Consider the following 18,287-nt stretch of genomic DNA (forward strand, 5'->3'; position numbering starts at 1 on the left):
ATATGTGCGTGATCGCCGTCTTTTGGCTTCCAGACTTTCTGTGAAACAGCACGCCCTGACATGCTTCGAACATTTGGGTCCTAATAAACCGGTTAGGAAAAAATAGTGACCGTCAGATATGAAATTAAAATAGAGACAGATTACGAGCTGTCAGTATGTATTCTGGCATATACAAACGTTTTCATCGAACTTGAAATGTTCTGCTTACAACTGAAACTTCATCCCGGAGTACCTTTTCGCTAGATTTATGCAGCCGTACGCAACGCACGATGTAACCAACAACGTCCGGACGCCACCACGCTAGAGAACATCTGGAACATATATGCGGCCACTGCAGCATGCATTGCGGAAGGTGCACTTTCTGCCTATGGCAAGACGGCGGCGCGTGGCTTCAGCTGAGGGGCGCCTCCTCCACTCAAGCAAATTTTATTTTAACCTCCTTGCTTGAGACATCAAATGTATGTTTACGTAACATGTTTAGTTGCGTGCAGCAAAGCGCTGTAATAACTCAGTTCAGAGTGATGCTTCTAACAACTCGTCATAAGCTGATGCTGCAATGTTCATTTCTAAAAACAAGTTCACATGCCTATGGCACAGCACCTTGAAGCATCTGTTTGCTGTGCATGCGGCAGATGTGGCAAAACAGATGATCCCGAAGCGCCAGGGATTCAGTGGAAGCTGCAACAAGTTCCTGGTAGATGGTAGCGGAGAGAATGAAGCCGGTGAGGCGAAGACTGCTATGAAACCCGATGCAACTAATGATGGAAAAGGCAGCTACATGAGCCAATCTTCATCACGTCCTCGTGTTGGTACCGTAAGACTTGAGAAGCAGGCTGTAGACTTCGTCGTCTGGGTCTGTTGAAAAGATAGGCATGACTTAATCAGTATGTAAAGCGGTGCAGTGTTTTAGTAAAAAATATTTAACTAGTTACCAGAATTTTTCTCGCCAAGACTAGGTTGCCTTGAGTAGAAAACCAGAGAAGCAATGTTAAAAGAAACACTCTGTGCTTCAAATAAAGGAGTCTGTATACCGTGAAAACCAAAACATAGGTCGAACTTTTTTCAGATAACCACGATGAAAAGTTGACCTTGGTCTTATATAAGGATCATTGGCAGAAAAACTACTCAAGCCTACTATGCAAATGCCATGCAGTCAAAGCTTTGTGCCAGACCACTGCTTTTGAAGTTTTCAAGTACTATGCACACAACTCATCTAGAAGGCATATACAAAGCCTTCCCATGCTTGCAACTCACTCCTTGTATTATTTATTTACTCTTTTTGTCCACAGCGCATATTAGAATCGGTAAATGTGGACTGAGAAAACTAAGCGGTAACCATATTCGTGCGCACAGTTGCCACAACACCACAAACAGTCATGAATGACAGCATGCAGCTGGAGTCCTAAAGCAGCCTTACCTCTCAGAAGCTCCAAAGCATACATTGACTCATCAGGCATGTTGCGGACCACCTGTAATGTGAAACCAATAAGCTGCTGGCTTCAAATATTACCTAGTGTGCTGCACTTTGTGACCTAAGAAACTGGCAGGCGAACAGAAACTACAGTAGACTCTCAGTAAATGGAAATCTGTTAAACGGAACTGCTGCTTAAATGGAACAACTTTCTCTAATATGATCGGTTTTGTACTTGTATTCCGCACCTCTGTTCATCTCTCAGTAAACGGAACTCCTGTTAAACGGAACAGATTTTCCTGGTCCCATCAGGTTCCGTTTAACGAGAGTCTACTGTAGTTAGCTTGTCCTGCAGTGGAGAAAAGGCACCAAAGAGCACAGCATGTCACTTCAATAACACCATAAGAGCTTGCCTTAGGTTTTTCATCAGTCACAGCTCATGAATATGAATAACCCTTTACGGTAAGTGAAAGCGTACACGGATGACCAAAAGTCTTTTAGATATAGTGCAAAATTCTTCAGCCAGAGAACTTTTAAAGTCTGTATCGCCCACAAATTTACACGAACCAAGCACTGCCACTACCACTAACTGGAAATTGCACTGCCACCAACTGGAAACACACTGCTACTTCAGAAAATCACATTCACATGTTGGCAGAGCCCACGAGTGGCAAATATAAGAGAAAAACTGCAAACGAAAATGTGAGTTTTGGGTTGTCCAAACAGTCAGATATATGACAATGACAAATCAGCTCTGTGGAATACCACAAGGTAGAGGACAGGTTATGAAAAGAAAAATTGGCATCTGTCAATTTTGAAGCACAAGGATACAAGAAAATCATACAGATTTCTCAGAAAGTAAAGCTTCTTCGCTGACGAAAAACGTGCCCTAGTCCGGGAACCGAACCCAGGACCAGCCCCACCCAGATATGCGAACCCAAGACCAACGCCTATCCGGGTGGGGCTGGTCCTGGGTTCGCATGGATGCCAGTTTTCTTCTGTCACATTACTAGTTTTCCGTGTTTTATGGTGACGTGAATTTCGGCTGCTAAGAATATTTTTAGCATCCCCGCAATTTTCGTATTTACTGTAGTACTACAGTACTTTCGATATGAACAAAGTGCTCACCTCATCAGTGACCAGCACATGAATTCCAGAGGGACCATCGATGTAGATGTCATGAACGGTGAAAGGAGAGACGCTGCACAGTGATGTCAGCTTGCTAAGCAGCTCCAGCACTGTCAGGCTCCTCAGGTACACAGCCCGGAACACTGAATCAGCCAATGACAGGCAAGAGTGACGCTAAAGCATCACGAAGTAACAGCCCGTTTTGGTGACAGTCCGAAAAAAACAACACTGCAGAAACCACGACAGTCTTTAACCACACAATTGAAGGGACCGACAATCAATTTTTACGGTGCTACCTGTTTTTTTTTAGTGCAATAGAAAGCTTACTGGTCAGAGTGCCTAATCACAGAATAGTAACGCGGAAAATGCCATGAAACATTTATAATCAGAATTTTTCGATCTGCGGCCACTGCGAAGTTATACACGCAACACATGCTGTAAACAGTGGCACAGTAAGCACTACAGCAGTTCACGTTTGAGCTCGACGATTTGCTGCTCACACATACACTACGTAAGCACGAGCCATGGCTCGACATGTTCCACTAGTTGCCGCAAAGGTAGCGCCGCTTCTCAGCATTAACTCCTTTTACCTGGTCAGCAGCACAAAATAGTGCGGGGATGGATCATAACACACATGCTGCAATCTTGAGCACTAATTATGGTGCACATAAAAGCATCAGGCTATGTACAGCAAACAGAACAATTCCATGGTGCAGCATCAAGGCTCTTCCACTAGGCTGTGTGACATACAAGTTTTCTGTGACCTTTAAATGCAATTTAAAAGTAAAATTGTGAAAAGGATGCTTTAATCTATTCTTCAAATTCATTGTCTTTTAATTACCACCAGGATCTAATCACACATTCTGGACAGTTGCCGGTCCCTTTAAAGAAATATAGCACATAAGGCAGAAGCTATGCAAGAAGTTTGGTCAGAAAAATGTGCAAATCCGCGCGTCTCGCGCTTGGCTTTCGTTGTTGTAAACGCTTGTGCGAGCCACACATGCATGCGCGTAAGGTGTCACGATGGGCTGCAAAGGAACACCAAAAAACGAAAACAAAGACACGCAAAGTGATCCAGAACAAGTATATGACAGGGGTTGTTTGTTTCTAAGGCACAAAGCATGTTCACTTATTAGCCTCAGAAAAGAAAGCAATCCCATTATGATTGGAGAAATCATTGAACTATTTATTGGTGCAAACGCACTGACTGCAAGAAGTCTCGCCAGCCTCCACAGTGTTGCACCTGATGTATGAACCAGACCATAGCAGTCACTAACACACACAATAAAACACATCACACGTCGCAGAAGAGAATAATGGCACTGAAAGTATACCTGGGCTAGAAGACCTTCCAGCTGATGCATTAAAAAAAGGGAAAAATATGTCAAAGAAACTTTTTGCATATACACCAGAAAATGCAGATGTCAGTTAAAATGAATACGTTACTATTGAGCCTTAATATGTTCATTCAACACCACAGCTTACCTTGTTCCGTAGGCAGACAGACATAAGCGGTCAGCCGTGGCCGAATAGTCCTGAAAAATGGCACAAGAATAATTGTGTCATAAGTCAGTTGAATAGGCCGAAGACCGACACCTATGATATGCACATCATCGCTGCGATAAGACTGACGTATCTGCCTATAGTCAGATGCAATCATGGCACTTTGCAACACAAGAGATGGTGTTAACTGCCAAGCAGATCATGAGTTCAATTTTTTTAGGAAAGACAGAGAAGCCTAAAGCAACACAAGCAACAAAGACAAACAGAACTCACTTTGAGTGCAAGGCATTGAAAAGCCGAATGCCATCGGCGAGACCACATATTTGGATGAGATCGTCTCTTGTGAGTCGCAGAAGGTCAGCCCCTGAAACAATGCAACAGGTATTGGAAAACAAAAATCAATAACAGACTTCATTAAAACAGTGACAATAATTATCACTAGCCCACATTAAATCTAGAAGAAAGCTGGCAACAGCCACAGCAATGAGCACAATGTTTGCTTATGCTTACGCTTCAGGAGAGAAATGAGATAAACAAATGTAAAATAGGAATAATAAAATTAAAGAGGAAAGAATGAGAGCACAGACGACAAAGACTTAGGTAAACGACAACAAAGGACAAAGTATGGAAGCAGGAACACAAAAAAATGTGAGTTTTAAATCAGTCTCACGTGCATGCCTTTCCTACTGGGCATTTTAGGTGCACACTTGCAGAGACAGCGTCCCAAAATTGTAGAGCCAGCATACTGATGTGACATCTTGTTCAAGTCTGCCACGATTCTTACTTCTGAAACTTATATGACTATAAACTGTCCGGCGCTTTACCGCTTTACAGCTAGCACTGTTCGTGCATAAATCGATTTCATGAGATAACACGCTCACCGAGTGCTCTAACTTTCAGTCCCCAGAGAGGAAAGTTAAAAAATTGAAGAATATAGAAGGCTGAGCGAGACTCTTGAACGACTCACCAGAAAAACTCGCAAAGGTGCGGGTGAAGTTCGCAAAGCGGTTCTGCTGAAGCCAGTGGGACGTCTCATTGGCACTGGCTTCCGACGACAACTGGGAGCTCGGTGACTGATAATTCTGCTGGTGAAACAAGCCAGAGTAGTCAATTTCAGTTCAACAATGAATGTGTTGCTAAGCAACAAAACTGACATGGAGCTATTCTGGCTCTTTGTAGACCACATCTTTCTCGTGCTTCACATCGCGGTAGAAAATAGGGGGTATTGTGGCTCGAATGTATGTCAAGAGAATTACTGTTCTTGTAGACTAATGAAAGGAGTACACACAAGCACAACTAGCATGAAATTACAAAATAGAATGAAATAACATAATCGTTCCACATTGTACTAAATCAAGGTCTCATGGCATTGTGTGGTTGTGCTCGCCTGTTTGATTTACTTCACTTGCTTCTGCTTGCATACAGCACTTTTCTTTTGCTTTTATATTAGTACTTACTTTACTTACTCATATAGCACTGCATTTACAGAAATGAAAATCCCCCAAAACAACACAAGGGCTATGAGAGATGCCTGGAAGGCTCCAGGTTAAGTATAACCACAAAAATTTCTGTAATGCTAAATGAGCCAGGCTCGTGAAAATTCACATGCCAGCTCAAGTTTTCTAATATAGAAGCTCTGTTCCATGATGATGTCTTAAAGCATTATTAGTTCTACTCAACACTTCTAACCTCAATAATCCTCTCAATGACATATTTTGCATGCTTCACATTCATTTATATGAAGCGTCACACTGGAGGTACCACGCGTGCAAAACATACACCCTCAACGTGCTAAATGTGTAGGTAATTACAGTAGAACCCCGCTGTTACGTTCCTCACTGCTGCGTTTTTCCGGCTGTTACGTCGTTTTCCGCCGGTCCCGGCATAGCTCCCATAGGATACAATGTATTGGGAACCCCGCTGTTACGTCGTAACTGTCGGACCGTTCCCGTATGATACGTCGCGAAGTGCGCTCGGAGCCGACCGAGTGACTACCAAAGAGAGTGGCCATGGTGCATTTTCACGCAGCTTGGCCTCGTTTGACCGTAATATTAGCCGCATGAGAGGCGCAAGCAACAGAATCTTTCAATTGATGCAAAACAAGCATGGCCTTCGAGATTCAAATTGCAAAGATGGCGTCTATGAAGTAACTGCTCGCGAAAGCAAGGCCTTCGAGATTGGCATTTACCATTGACAAAAGCATAGCCTCTGAGATTTGCATTGCACAAACATGGCGTGTATGACGTAATTGCTTGCGAAAGCAAGGCCTTCGAGATTGGCATTCACTTCTGCCATCGCGTTGGCGTAGACTCATCATCATCGTTATTTATCGGAGAACGGGAGGAGTTCGAGCTGGTTGGAGCTCGCATGGTCGTGCGTGCGGTTCGCGGTCGGACTCGCCGCGCCGGTCGTGATTTCGTGTGCTTAGTTCTTTCATGCCTACAGCTGTTGGTGTTAAAAAAATCACATACGTTGATTACATTTCTGTGGATAAGGCCGTCCTAAGCTCCGCATTTCTATCCATCGACTAGATCGCGGCTGAGCGCGCCAATTTTCGTGCTGCTCGTAAGAATTGAAATAAAATTCTGTACCACTAAATATTTTGCCGTTTTTCCTGTTTTTCGGCTCTTACGTTTCCCGTCTCTTACGTTTATTTCCTACGGTCCCTTCAAAAATGTATCAGCGGGGTTCTACTGTACAATGCAACAAACAGTAAGATTCATTCGCATTTTATACATGCTTATGAAAATAGCACAGTTGGACCCCTTTATAAGCAGTTCTTGTCCCTTATACGAGGTGTCTCCTATAAGCAGGGTAACACGTTCTCATCTTCTGATCAACCACTAGTATTTCGATGTAGGCACACCCAATTCTCTTTTACATCAGTGTCTCTTAGAAGGGGGTTCAACTGTAAAACCTGCAGCTTCGAAACGAAGCCTAAATCTTTTGTAGCACAGAGCCACTAGATCAATAATACAGTAAAACCTCGGTAATTTGTACTCGGTTAATTGGGAATCCCGGATAATTTGTATTATTTGCGCGGTCCCAAATTTTTACATGTAAATTTAACCGGATAATTGGTGCGGCCAGTCTGCGACATCCCGGTTAAGGGGAGACACTGGTCTCGAAACGAAAAGTTTTATTATTGGAGATATTGTAATGAAATTGGGTGTGTATATGTATTTCTTCCTCCTGTTTTCAAAAATATAATTAGTTTTCATGTACTTCAATTAGTTATCAAATTGTGAGAGCATAAGTGAAATCTAATTAGGTAATTTCTTACGGGTCATTAAGACACTTTCCCTCAGTATTTTTAGGTTCTGTTTAAGATGCAGCTGTAGCCAAAGACCTGCCATGTGGAGCTATGCTATTTATATTGTCACTGAGATATATCATCATATAAGAACTTTCAATTGTATTGACATTGTGTAATCTTGAAATGCAATTAGCTCACATTATTGTTCACAAAATTTCATATGTTCATCTTAGCCACAAAAAAATAGCATAGCTCCACAGTCCTATTTCTTACGAATTCAACGGTATAAAATTTATCAAAATTACCTTACAAAAACATAATGAAAAGATCCGTAAGGCTGGTCAAGTTGGCAAAAAATGTGAAGCTGAGAAAATCGCGTTTGAAGATTGTCACGCACTGTATAAATTTCTAAAAGGAACCTTTAACCATAAATTTTATTCACATGTTCCCCATCTGTTTCCCTTCAAAACAAAACAGAAAGTGTCTTGTTCCACCCAAGGAATCATATCTAAAAAAATTTTCCAATGTGCAAAGCATGATCAAAACCCCACCATGACAAGCGGCTGGGGGGTTCTGGAAAAGCCATGGGGTATGAGGCTCAAGCGACTGGCTGCTCATGTCTTTTCAGTCTTTAGGAAGAACCTTCTAGATGTTAGGCAGCATGTTACCCTGGGTAATAGGTTGCTATGCTTGAGAGAATACCTTCAAAGTAGTCCAGGACTGTAATCTTCAGTTGCACCCGTTTTGTGTCTCCTTGCAAGAGTCTTTTTTGTGTTGGTGCTCTTCAGATGAGTTGCATTTGCCTTGCGTAAACGCAGAGAGTCTTTTTCTAGGCTGTGGTCCCAGGGCACAGCCGAGACAAAAGTTTGAGTAAACAACATGGTCAATTACAAGGCCAGTGTAGAGCTCAATGATGCAGCCCACACCTATGTGTGAGCTCCGACCTCGCGTCATCCATGAGCCGTCGAACACAACATCGATGTTCCCTATGGGGTTCAGGAAGTCTGTATACAGCTCTTTTATTACTGCCACACTAGCAGCTTCACTTTCAGTCGCTGTGTTTTCGCAGGCTTTCACTAAACTTTTTAGGTGTCCCTGAAACGTCTTGTGGTGCAAGCCTCGGTGCGAAAGGTTCATACACGCACAAAAGTCCGAAAGGGCAGTAACACCTTTGCCTATCATCTGTATCCCCTTCATGGCCCTCATGTTGACTTCGAAGGGAGTGATGGTGGCAGTTCCGCTCACTCTCGGAGAAGAAAATTGCTTCTTCTCGAAATCACAACTGCTGCAAGAAAAAATAAGCTTTACCGCAAGGCCGTACTCCTTGTCCGTTGCCTTCCTCACGCTGAGACTTTTTGCGTCGCATTTGTCGCACTTCGCTTGTGCAAAAAAGTTATTCAAAACTTTCATATCGACGAGCAAAAAATCGGTCCCGGCGTCACCGGTCTGGCACTCCGCGCTTACTCCAAGAAGGTCGAACTTGCGCTGGGTAGCCGACTTTCCAGACAGAACGGTCTTCGTTTGCGCCGATCTCTCAACTCGCTGCGCCTGCTCCGCCGTTGAGTAGTACGCGGCATCAACCCGAAGTGTTTCGCTAGTCGAACTTGGTCCCACGGTGTCGTCAGTTGAAGTTCCCGGCAGGTCCAAAGGGTCCGGCCGCGACTCCAACTCCGCTGCCGACGGTGCACTTGTAGCCGGCGCCTTCTTGTTCCAAGCCCGTTTTTTACGGCTTCCAAAAGCTCGTTGCGTCGATGGTTTCAGACGAGAGTCTCCAGGCATCTCGATCGCGTGGAAAAACTACCGGCACAAAGTAGAGACACGGTCCGTCGAGAAACACGCACGATCGCAAAAGCAGGCGCACACAAACGGACAGCCACGGCGGAGAACCAAACACAAAGAAAAAAAAAATGACGTGTCGGTCGCGCCAGCCAATGGGAGACTCGGAAAGGCGCGCTTGAAAAGCGCGCCGCGTGAGAGCCAATCAGTGGCCTGGAAACGACCTTCAGAAAACCCGCGACGGCGGCCGTTCTGCTTGAGCGACGCCATTTTGAGATGGCGCAAAATGTGCACAAAGAAAACAGCTTCAAATCTAGCCCAAGATGGCGGCGCTCGGCCCGCTGCAACGCTCATGGCGCGCGCGGGAAGTTCGAACAAATTTCGTCCTTTTGGGGACATTTTAGTGCTGCCGGGGTGCTTTGAAAGCCGATTTTATCGCGTTTCCCGACCGAATTTAGCGTTAGCAATTTGAGAGTAGGTGCTCAGAAGTACAAACGCCTCGAAAATAAGCTTTGCGAAAAATCGATTTTTTGACCATTTTTGACCGTTCCAAGACCCGCGTCTCCCCTTAATTGGCACACTTGGCCGCGACTTCCAAGATATGCAAAGGGTGTTGCGAATCTCGGAGGCTGTAACTAAAACATGCATTTTTTTTTTTTGATGTACGGATCTCGAAGGCCATGTTTTTTTTTACCGGAAATACGTCGTAGACGCCATGTTTTAGCAATTGCCAGGCGGCGATGCGTGCGGTTGCGATCATGATCATCATCATCTCAACAGCGATGTTAGCCACTCTAGCGAAGTGAATGTTTTGTGGAGTCTTTGTGCCATTTGGATGTCGGCTGGCGAGCATTGTGCGATTCGGTGCGACTGCTCCATTTGTCTCCTGTCTCCGCTTGAGTGTCTTCCCTGTGAATTAGTTGATTGAGCTTGTCCCTGCACGAAAAGGTGTGCTTAATTGAAGAGGCCAGCAAGTCGACGGCGTCGAAAACGGCTCTCGCCGAAAAGCACCACGTGCCTCTGTCAACGCTGTGCAACATCATCAAGAATAAGGAGAAAATTCTCGATGCTTACAGCAAGACGCACTCGTCAAAGCGTACACGAGTACGCCCGCCTACGTACACCGACGTTGAAGCAGCTCTGATCGACTGGCTGCAGAAAGCCAACGCAGCACACCTTGCTGTGAATGGGACCATATTGCGTGAGAAGGCCAACCAGCTGGCGCTGCAACTTGGACATTCTGAGTTTAAATGCAGCAATGGATGGTTTTGCCGATTTAAGGAGCGCAACAACCTGACATTCGTGACTGTTTGTGGCGAGAGTGGCAGCGCGGATCAGTCTGTTGTCGACGGCTGGAAGCAGCACACCTTGGCTCCACTACTCGCCAAGTACGAAGCAGCAGATGTTTACAACCTTGATGAAGCTGCTCTGTTCTACAAAATGTTGCCTACGAAGACGTTCGCTTTGACGGAGGCAGACATTAAGGGGCGGAAACAGAACAAAGATAGAATCGCTGTTTTGTTTGGTGCAAGCATGTGCGGTGAGCACAAGCTGCCACTGCTTGTTATTGGGAAGACAGAAAAGCCTCGTTGTTTCAAAAATGCACGACTGCCATCCAAGGATGACCTGATCTATAAAAACAACAAGAAAGCTTGGATGACGGCTGCACTCTTTGAAGAATACGTGCGGCACCTTGACCGCAAGTTTGCGGCCGCAGGGCGCAGCGTTTTGTTCGTCGTCGATAATTGCCCAGCTCACGGCGACATTCAGAACCTGCAGGCAATCAGGCTGGTCTTTCTACCCCCGAACACGACGTCGCTATCGCAGCCGATGGACCAGGGCGTCATACACCATACCAGGAAAATATATCGCTACAATCTGTTGAAGCGAATGCTCCTTTGCTATGACAACGGAAAGGAGTATAACATTGACCTCCTCGGTGGTATTTGCCTCATTGTTCACGCATGGAGGCAGGTGGAGGCCACCGTTATTCGACGGTGTTTTGAGCACGCCGGTTTTGTGAAAGAAGAGGCAACCTCCGCTGAGTTTGCTGTCACCGCTGTCACTTGCCCGTTTGATGAAGAAGGGGAGACTCTCTGCGCTCGATATGAGGCTTTGCACGCGGACGAGGAGCGCACTCCAATCGGATTCTCCGAGTACGCAAATGTCGAGTGCACAGTGCAGACGTGTTACGCCGACATCGACAGCGAGATAGCTGCGAGATCGACCGATTCGGCCTCTAATGTTGACAGCGATGACGAGCCCTCCCGAGCACCCCCTTTGGCGGATGTCATCGATGCCTTGAGTGTTGTGCGCAGCTTCGTCGAGTGCAACGGCGGCGAGGCTGAGATGCTGCGCCTCATTGACAGGCTGGAAAATATGACTTTCAGTGCTGGGAACTACCGAACGCGTCAGTCACGCATGGAGGAATTTTTCTCCAAGTAGGCTGACTTGCCACAATAAAGGTGTGACTTCCGTACATCACGTTTTCTGGCTGATTTCTTTGATTTCGCGTTGTTTCGGATAATTGGGAATCCCGCTTAATTGGGATATTTTTCTCGGTCCCGAGGCCTTCGAATTAACGAGGTTTTACTGTATATGTAAGATACTGTCAGTGCTCATCTTACCGGCGATGACAGGGAAACATCGGAAACTTCCAGCACGTCACTAGTTGAGCTGCCTGGAGTTCCAGGGTTCCTGCAAAGTGTATGCACGGAAAGAAGAGCAACCAGAATGAATATTGAGTGCAAACAGCCTTTAGGCTCTCGAGAAGTCACTTGCACCTTTTAGTATATTCCAAGTTCTTGAAGGAAGCCAACACAAACAATATGGGAACATGTTGTGACAGCATGAATCGGGCTAACCTTACTGACTTGTTTTTCTCTTTTAACAACTCACAACAAATATTAAGCAACATTAGTAAATTATGCTTTGGCGATAGCAAAGTGGCCATGCTGCAACGAGAAGTGGCTTAGCAGTAAACCAGAAGATATACAGGAATGAAATAAGGGTGACAATGACACCATGATATTACTGCACTAGCTCTGTTGCACTGTACAGATTTTGACAATGTTTACATTCGTCTTGTTAAGCACCTTGTGTTCTTGCAACCTAGTGCTCACCAGTGGAACACCAATCACGAAGCTAGTCCAGCATGTAGCTACAAAATGCTGTGCCTTTAGATTAGGGAGGCCTGTTCTAAAAGCTTTTGCGAATTCACGTTCACTTTTCTGTGTGTCCACGACCCAAGAGATGGAAAACGAGGCTACATTCTCCTGCCCCCTGTGGTGTAATTTGCTTCAGCAGATAAAAACGCTAGGCATCTGTTGCCAACGTAGTGGCCTTATCTTCATGCAAAAACCGAGCCGAGTGCGGTGGCTGGTTCCATGCCACTGCCTTCCGATTGAACTGCGTGGATTATGTGAACTTCTCTAACTGCTAAACCTAATTCGGTAAAGCTTAATATAACAACGTGCTCTCACTGTCTGCCAGGATAGAAGGTAAGCTTGGCATTCATTGAGCACTACCTTCTAGGCCTGAACCTTTACGATTTATGAGTGTGTCTAGGATAACCAGGAAGTAACAAGGTAACATTTTTTGAGTGGGCACTGTTTTAGGGCTGCCTTCAATCTTAACCGAAGGGTACTGTCGAGCTATTTGGCTTGTCAAGGCTTGCAAATGCTGCCGGAGAGCAAGAACAACAAATAGAAAGACACACAGAAGGTCTCTTCGCAATTGTCTGGACATCTCGGTTGGATGGATGGATGCCATGAGCGTCCTCTTTATAACGGGGTGGTGACCTGTGTGCCACCAAGCTCAGAGAAAAAAAAAAGAAAACCCTTTTTTTTTTTTTGTCAACCCAATGCCTTGTCTATTACGATTAAATTGATCTCCGCTATAGAAGAAAAAAAGGGTCACAAATTCACAACTTAACACTCTGCCCCTTACGGCAAAATGACCTTATTTTCCCCATTATTTATTCTGCCCTTTCTCTCTACTTTTCTGCCACCAATCCTCTAATGTTCGTTTACTCATTTCTATTGTGGGTGTGTTTACCTTTACATTGTTGTCCCTGAAACCCAAGACTTCATGTAGGCTAATGCCCAAGCATACGGGTGGATATCTCCACCATCAATTAAAACATGCGCCACAGTTTGCTCAGCTTCCTCACAGCATGTACATTTCTCTTCTTTACTGTACTGGGCCTCGCTTTATTACTATGCGGTCTAAGGCAACCCAAGCTCGCTTCAAACAGTAAAGTACTTCCCCTTGATCCATCATAAAATCCCTATTTCTATTTGCCCTTGGTGCCCTCTGGTGGCAATTGCAACTCAGCCTCGGGTTGAACTCACAGGTCCGGCATGGCGTTGCTCGCCGGAGGTGGAGGAAAGCTGTCGCCGCTCCCTTGAGGCGAGTAGTTGCTGGTGCTACTGGGTCGCTGCTGGATGGGCTGGGGAGGAGACACGGGCGTCGTGGGGGGCAGCGGAGGAACGCTGGCCACTGGTGGCGGCTTGGTTGGGGGTGCACTGGACACGACGGGCAACAGACTGGTCGGCGTGGGCGGGGCTGGCCCCTGCGCGCCAACTGGGACGGCAGCCGGACCTTGAGCTCCAACCGCAAGTGCCGCGGAGGGGCTTGTGGCACCACTGTTGCTGTTGCCACTGGCACTCAGGGGAGGACTGGCCGGAGCAAACGCTGGCTCGGAAATGCACTGAGCAAAAAAGAAACGACAGAACAAATAACACCTATTTGAGTGAAAGCCAGCCTCAGTGAACCAAGGCTGGAAAAGTGGGAAAGAAGTCCAGACACATTTCATTCGAGCTAGTTTTTTTAAACTGCATGATTTAAGGACATAAAGCCAAGCTGGACTTTCAAGTCGTTCTCGCTACCAATAAAAGCAAAGCATGCGTGAATAATATAAAACTAAGATAACAATGCTATTGACAACAGACTTCCAATATTAACAAGTAACGAGGTAACGAGACTCTAAGGGCTTTTTATTTAGATATTGTGGAGCCTTGATGAGACATTTTGAAGACATCCAGGCAAATGTGCACGTTCGGGAAATATGTACAATTAGAAATCCACAATTGAATTTAAGATATGGCTGAGGAGCCTACTAGTTCAAGAACACCTAATGATTCCTACAGTGACTCAATTCCATGGCTGACTGATGCTGGCATATGCTCAGTCATTTTGAAGAATCAAAGATCTCTATCTGCAACACATTTTCAAGCAAGGCCTTTTCATTTCCATTGATCTCTGATGACATGTTGGTGATTGTCAGTCCTTAGGCATTAACTACAGAAAATTCTACTACATTTTGTTACATATTACTAGGCTTATGCGAATATTCGAGAAGTTTTAATATTCGAATGAATATTACAGTGTTCGAATTTGCTTCGAAGTGGATTTAAATTATTTTAAATTTCGAAGTATTCGAAATGAACAAACAGACACATATAAACCGCACGCAACGATGGTTTCACTGTAGTGGAGGGTTGCTATACTATGAATAGACCTAACCAGGGCAAATCTGCATTGCTGCGAAGCCCCACTTCAAGGTTATATGAATATATTACCCTCACATCGATTCGTCATTTTTTAGGTCTAAAAGCTTGTTATATTGGGTTATATGCTCTAAGTATAGTCAATTTTAAAATGTAACGTATTTTACAGGTTATCACTTGCCCTCTACTGAAATTCAAATCCTGCTACTATTCAAAGTTGCTTCCACTTCCCTTTGAACCAAAAAGAAGGACATTTGCACATGCCTTGTTTCAATTTAAAAAAATATTGTGCAGCTTAGTTGGGTCATGATAAATATGCTCATTTTTCTTTATAATATGTGATATTAATACTATTCAAATTCGATTTGAAATTATTCGACCAAATCACTATTTGCTTCGAATTCACTTTGAACCTAAAATTTACTATTCACACAAGCCTACATATTACATATTCTGCTACATAATCGATACCACAACAATAAAGCACCTGACAAAGCTTTGCAACAAATTTTACTTACCTCGGTAAACACAGTGCAATCATACGAAGGCTGATGTTTTTCCTGGAAAAAAAAAAAGACAGTTAAGTGGGTAAGTGTAGGCAGAACATACAAAACCTGCATGGCTCTAGGAGCATAAAACCATGTGAAAACACTGAGTTATGGAAAGATCTTGAGCTTTAAAACAGCCAAATAACCTGTTTTAATGTATTTACTGTTAGTGTAACATCGGGACCACGGTGTTAGAATAGTTAGGTGGAGCGACGGCGTATTGGAATGAGGAGAAATCGGGGACCTCTTTCCCTTTCTTGCCGAAAGGAGGCGCGCGCGGGACGGTGGCCACCTGGCTATACCCAGCACAAACCTGACGCTTCTAACATTCGGTGTTTTAGTGTGTTTAGCAATATCGCAAGGCCCTGTGAGGATTGTGTGGTGTTGTAATATCATATACATAAGTTAGATATAAAGACTTAGTAGTGTTTTATGCATGACGGTTCAGCATGCGGCGTGAAGCTCATAAACACCACCTTCGGCCTCGGCAACACCGTGGCCTAGGCGATCGTGCCCGCATTTATCTACAAATGTAAATCTGTAATTGCGTGACGCGTGTTGAATTCACCCTTCATTTACTCTCGAAAGATTAATGTATTTGCGGTCAGCATCATATAAAGAGCAGGTGTCATGTTAAGGGGCATTTTGCATATGAGATCAGGTGAGCCTTCAGAATATTTTACTACGAACCGCTTATTTGCAAATTCCGTAAACATTTGCGAGAAGACGGATGCTTTGATGTAATGGAATAAAATAACTGTATTTAGGTCTTTCGGGGCGTGCACTAGCAGGTGACGCGCCGCTCCCACGTCGGAAAATACAGGATTCAAAGAGAATGCAATGAAGTGGGCGACAGCTTGTGGCCGATGACTACGAAGCCGCTCTTTGACATATTCAAAATAAATAGACTGCAAGATATATACGTTGTGGTGCGCCAGGAATTTTATCACAGTATTGGCACGATCTACGAATTTTACATATTTTTGCCTGAAAAAAGCTGCTTTAGCTTGAGTATTGTATGGTGCGGCTAAATGATACGAAAGAATGTTTCCTCACAAGAACGTTTCCTTTTAAATGGCTCTTCCCGTGATTTGGTGACAAATCGCGCATCAAAATGTTTTTCACAAACAAAATTTGTTTGCAACTCGCGATTTTTCCGTGGAATAGCAGTGGCCACATTTTCAAGCGGTCACTATCCTTCGGAGCAGCGAAAAAGCAAATTTTCTCCGTGCATGATCTGTAGCCAGAGATGCATCGCGGCAAAGAGCACTTCTTGCCCATCTGGACAATATAAGTTGTGTAAATAAGGACACGATGAACAAGGATAAGCTTTTTCAAATAGGCTAGCATTTAGGCGGCAGGCGTTTCGACTGACGAACGTACGTGCACGAATGGGGCCTCGTCTGGTTTGGCGTGTTAGTTTTAACGGGTCAGACAGTGACGTCACGGAATATGGTGTCACTCTCAATTCCTGTCATTCCCGAAATAAGAAACTGGAAAGAAAATGGTTAGGACGCTGAAAAGGAAACGGGCACGACCATTTCACGTTTGTGCACCCAGAACAGGGCACAAAGTTCTACTTCTGCTACTGCAACAAACAGCATGTCTGTGACGAATAACGAGAGGCAGAATCAGAATGGCACATGGTGATTCATGATGGATTGGTCGGTAAACGGACGTTAACCTTCGCTAACACGCGCCAGCCAGCACGTGTAAACGTTGCAAAGGCAGCTGAACAACTAACACCGTGGGCGGCTGCTTTAATCCATGCGATATGGTGCATGCACAACGACAACCCATGAAAGGAATTTCTAACCTACCATTGTCAAATGTGTTGCTTTCTTCTTACAAGCATCATATAGAGAGACGTCAACCCCCCTCATCCCCGCCTTCTTTTTCAGGGAATACCTTTTTCTTTTTGACTAACCCAGTTCGGGTCCGCCACGGTGGACCAGTGGCTAAGGTGCTCGGCTGCTGACCCAAAGGTCGCGGGCACGGTGTTCCGTTGTCGCGGTTTTGATTCCGGCTGCGGCGGTCGCATTTCGGTAGAGGCGAAATGGTAGAGGCCTGTGCGATGTCAGTGCACGTTAAAGAACACCAGATGGTCGAAATTTCCGGAGCCCTCCACTACGGCGTCTCTCATAATCATATCATGGTTTTGGGACGTAAAACACTAGATGTTATTATTAACCCAGTTTGTCGCGGCGGCCTCAACCAATTTGCCACAATGGCCTTATGTGTGCACGATCTAAAATATTTTTGAAATTCGTGTTCACCTGTAAACTCATTATCGCTGTTCGCAGAAGCTATATTTCCTATCTATTTCCATCTGTTGGCTACCGCCACTGAATTTCTTGATGTTGTGCATTTACTTTCAAATCAGATTGATATGTGCGGTTACCCTGATAAAAAACAAACGGCCAGCAGTTGAAGAGTTGTCGCAAATGCAGCTTTGTAAGCGACGCAGCACCCGTTGAAGCGGCTGACCTGAAGCCTCGATACACCCAGCGCAGCCTGTCGGAAAAAACGTGAAGCGCGTCCCCATGTTCGGCGAGGAGGCTGCGTGGCGGAGGCGGAACGTCGGTACACCTAACCTATTCTAACATCGTGACCGGGACTTTTCAAGAGCCACAGAATTAGAAGTCCTCAAATGTCTCTACCTCTCTAACGTGAAGGAATTTGTTACTGTCAATCACCAATATCCCTTTCAGTCCCGAATTTTTTGTAGGGTAGAACAAAAATTTTCAGCGCTCCTTTCTAGCTAAGAGGCTATTGAAAAGCATGCAAAAAAATAAAGGAGACCGTAGGTACAATGTTTTTCACGGGATAATTATGTCCAGTATGCTGGACACTAGGATTCATTTGTTTCACTTATGGGTACACACATTCTGCTTTCTTCCTTGAAAAAATGTTGCTGTTGTTTCTGTCAGAAAGTTAATTGTCTTTTAAAACAGAAAAATGGATTGTTTTGACTTAAGAAAAAGAAAAAAATTCTATTGTTAACTGTCGCGCATAGCGTTCAGCACCACGAAGGGGTAAAAAGCTAGGAGGGAACGCGCTGAGCGTCCACAAGCCAACGTCCTCCGATGCCGTTGCCTCCTCGTGCTCCAGGCTCTTGGTAGAATTCCCAGCGTGCTCCTGGTTCAATTTTTATG

The 18,287-nt window shown here is 44.8% G+C and overlaps 1 protein-coding gene across 1 annotated transcript in view; it reads right to left on the minus strand.

Annotated features, from left to right (window-relative positions):
- Positions 1–752: 752 nt before the first annotated feature.
- The window catches only part of LOC119394129 (transcription factor CP2-like protein 1), a 47,362-nt gene continuing 29,827 nt past the window's right edge, over positions 753–18,287 (minus strand). Inside the window, exons 12-20 of the mRNA XM_037661381.2 lie at positions 15,103–15,144; positions 13,427–13,785; positions 11,702–11,771; positions 5,010–5,127; positions 4,316–4,406; positions 4,025–4,074; positions 2,540–2,682; positions 1,418–1,469; positions 753–855 (exon numbers count right to left, since the gene is read on the minus strand). Of these exons, the coding sequence (XP_037517309.1) occupies positions 794–855; positions 1,418–1,469; positions 2,540–2,682; positions 4,025–4,074; positions 4,316–4,406; positions 5,010–5,127; positions 11,702–11,771; positions 13,427–13,785; positions 15,103–15,144 (987 nt within the window). The 3' untranslated portion in view covers positions 753–793. The remainder of the gene's footprint in view (positions 856–1,417; positions 1,470–2,539; positions 2,683–4,024; positions 4,075–4,315; positions 4,407–5,009; positions 5,128–11,701; positions 11,772–13,426; positions 13,786–15,102; positions 15,145–18,287) is intronic.

Source organism: Rhipicephalus sanguineus, chromosome 5 (assembly GCF_013339695.2).
Source record: "Rhipicephalus sanguineus isolate Rsan-2018 chromosome 5, BIME_Rsan_1.4, whole genome shotgun sequence".
Classification (NCBI taxonomy): domain Eukaryota; kingdom Metazoa; phylum Arthropoda; class Arachnida; order Ixodida; family Ixodidae; genus Rhipicephalus; species Rhipicephalus sanguineus.